The 2,479-nt window shown below is 45.8% G+C and overlaps 1 protein-coding gene across 1 annotated transcript in view; it reads right to left on the bottom strand.

The window, feature by feature from the left end:
• ADAMTS13 (ADAM metallopeptidase with thrombospondin type 1 motif, 13) overlaps positions 1-2,479 on the bottom strand; it is a gene marked incomplete at its 5' end in the record, with an annotated part of 18,923 nt that overhangs the window by 14,171 nt on the left and 2,273 nt on the right. Inside the window, 5 exon segments of the mRNA XM_010083955.1 lie at positions 1-67; positions 401-547; positions 1,296-1,420; positions 1,507-1,590; positions 2,353-2,479. The exon segment at positions 2,353-2,479 is cut by the window's right edge and continues 5 nt beyond it. Of these exon segments, the coding sequence (XP_010082257.1) occupies positions 1-67; positions 401-547; positions 1,296-1,420; positions 1,507-1,590; positions 2,353-2,479 (550 nt within the window).

The raw sequence follows: 2,479 nt of genomic DNA, 5'->3' as shown, positions 1-2,479 counted from the left end.
TGCTGAACCCATGATGTAACCGCTGCTGCTGCACCGATTCCCCTCACCATCGTGGGGGATTCCAAGACTGTAACAGAAGAAGCACAGTGCTCTGAGAGAAGAAATCCAGAGGTTAGGTTCCTTCAGAGCTTTTCTTCTCTAAGCAAGGGCTGAGCCCCCTCTGCAGCCTTTCCTTCTAGTGTTGTCAGAAAGGTTTTCTCTCCTCTTTGCAGCTTCTAATTGTCACAGAGCATGCAGGAATACAAGAAATGTAAGGAACTCTTTCCAAACGTTTTAAATCATTTATAGGAAACCCCCTGTTATGCCAAGAGATCCTTTTCCTTCTTCTGAATCCTTTGAACTGGGGGATGTTTTTACCTGAATAAAAGATACTGGGCTGCTCTGGGGCTTTCCTACTGACCTGTGCCCAATCTCATGGGCTATGGTGACTCCCAGGTCAAAGCCAGTGTCCTGGGTAATAACACAGCTCCAGAAGGACGAGCAGACTCCACCTAACTGGGTCACTCCACGTAGCTCCTTGTTCCCATCAGGTAACTCCAAGTCAAACCTGAATTAAGGGAGACAGACACAGAGGAAAGAGAAAAGAACCATTGCAGCTAACAAAGTCAGGTCTAGACATTCAGCTGAATTTATTTGCACCTTCCCAATCTAATTTCACCAGCTACCTAACATTTCTTTTGACACATGGAGCTCCCTGAGGCAAGATGGTAGCAGTAGGGTTCCACGAATGCCTGCTGTTCAAAATTTGTGGCGATTCCACACAAAAAAAATCCCAATGTCCCAAAAAAAGCAGGACAGAATAAAATTACCTAATCCTATTTGCAAAAGACAGAGCAGTACCATCATCTCTTTCAAGAAAGAGCACCAAAACAAAGCCTTTGCACTCAAGAAAAGCTTGCCTTCAACACATTTAGCCAAGGCAATTTAGAGCAAGGAGCCTGAAAGTCAGACAAGATGTCTGAGTAGCACCAGAAACCTTCCATGGAAAACACCAGTGGGATTTCACTTCCAGTTACTGTTTGACTTTTCTGCCCACAAAAAGCTGCAGTGGCTTTGGCTCTGGAAGCACACAATGTCTGCTCAAGTCTGTCTAGTCAGTGCTTGGGGAATATTCCAGTTCCTACAGCAAGTGAAGAAACAGCACTAAGGGAAGGAGAATCAACCCCAAACAGGAGAATCAACCCATCTCCAAAGACCCTGTGGTGCCAAACTGCTGGAAGACTGTCACTGCACTAACAGCTGGACACCATCAGCCCCATTTCTGGTCCCAGCCCAGGGCAGGGGAGCTTCAGTACCTGGTGACGTAGAGGACAATGTCAGCATGCTGGGGGTCAGAGTCATTCTCAGGGTTGACCTTCTTGCTCCACTCACACACGCTGATCAGCGAGGAGGTGATATTTGTGGTGATGTTTACCTCCGCCTAGAGAGAATGCACACGTTTGCCCATTTGATACAGTTGTTAGCAACCCCTTGGACAACACTTGAACAAGAGTCCTCCCTGCTTACCTCTGGTTCTCTCAAAACAAGCATTTGCACCAGGTGAACCCTGAAATGAGCACCCAGGGAGGCATCTCGCAGCAGCTCTGCCCCCTGTTAAAAGGTAGAAAGGATTCAATAAAGAAGGCACCTCGGTCACTCCCACTACCTGTTCCAAATAAAAGGGCTGCATTCACTACAAAGGTAACACACCTGGAAACCATAATGGACAAGTACGGTATCAAAGTATGCACTATAAATGTAAAAAGTCTGTTAAGAGATGAGAACTGTGGTTAGACGTGTCAGATACTCTGAAGCAGAGAGAAGAATCTGCACAGAAAACAGTTTCATAGGGTAGGAGAGTGAATGCTAAAGACGTTTTTGCAATATACAGACACAGAAAACGCATAAACAAATTCTTAATGATAGCAAAGGGAGACATTTAGAGAAAATCTGTAAGAGAAATAAAATGTCGAAATGCAAAATGTAAGATTAATTCAGTGGATCTGGTTCAATCTCACTGAAGGCAACAGGGACTGGTTCAAAGCTCTGGGGATAAAACTCTTACTACTCTGACTTACAACAATATTAGTAATGAAACAAAGAGCGACATTTTCTACATCGGTTTTAAGGCTACAACCCCAAATCTTCTAAGATTCACTCTTACTCATGCAGGTCCTTGCACAAGGGAAAGCCTGCCGTGCAGTGCCAAGGGAGGCAGAGAGAACACTCTGCACATAAGCAGGGCTCTGTAGGAGGAGCAGGGAACCACAAACACCTCTGAAAGGGCACTCAGAGGTCGGTCTGCCTGTGACACAGCCTGTGACACTGTGAGCTCTCACACTGAGACTGCAATCCAAACAGAAAGCTACTCACAATGTTCAGGTTGGCGAGAATATATCGCTCCGTGTCCTCCTTGTGGTACAAGTAAACATCTGGACCTGCTACAACCATCAGCTCCAGATGTTTGACAGCTCCCTCAGCTCTCTTCTGTAGGCGAGAA

This window comes from Pterocles gutturalis, unplaced genomic scaffold (genome assembly GCF_000699245.1).
Source record: "Pterocles gutturalis isolate BGI_N339 unplaced genomic scaffold, ASM69924v1 scaffold18130, whole genome shotgun sequence".
NCBI classification, from domain to species: domain Eukaryota; kingdom Metazoa; phylum Chordata; class Aves; order Pterocliformes; family Pteroclidae; genus Pterocles; species Pterocles gutturalis.
This window is presented reverse-complemented; position numbering and strand designations above follow the sequence as displayed.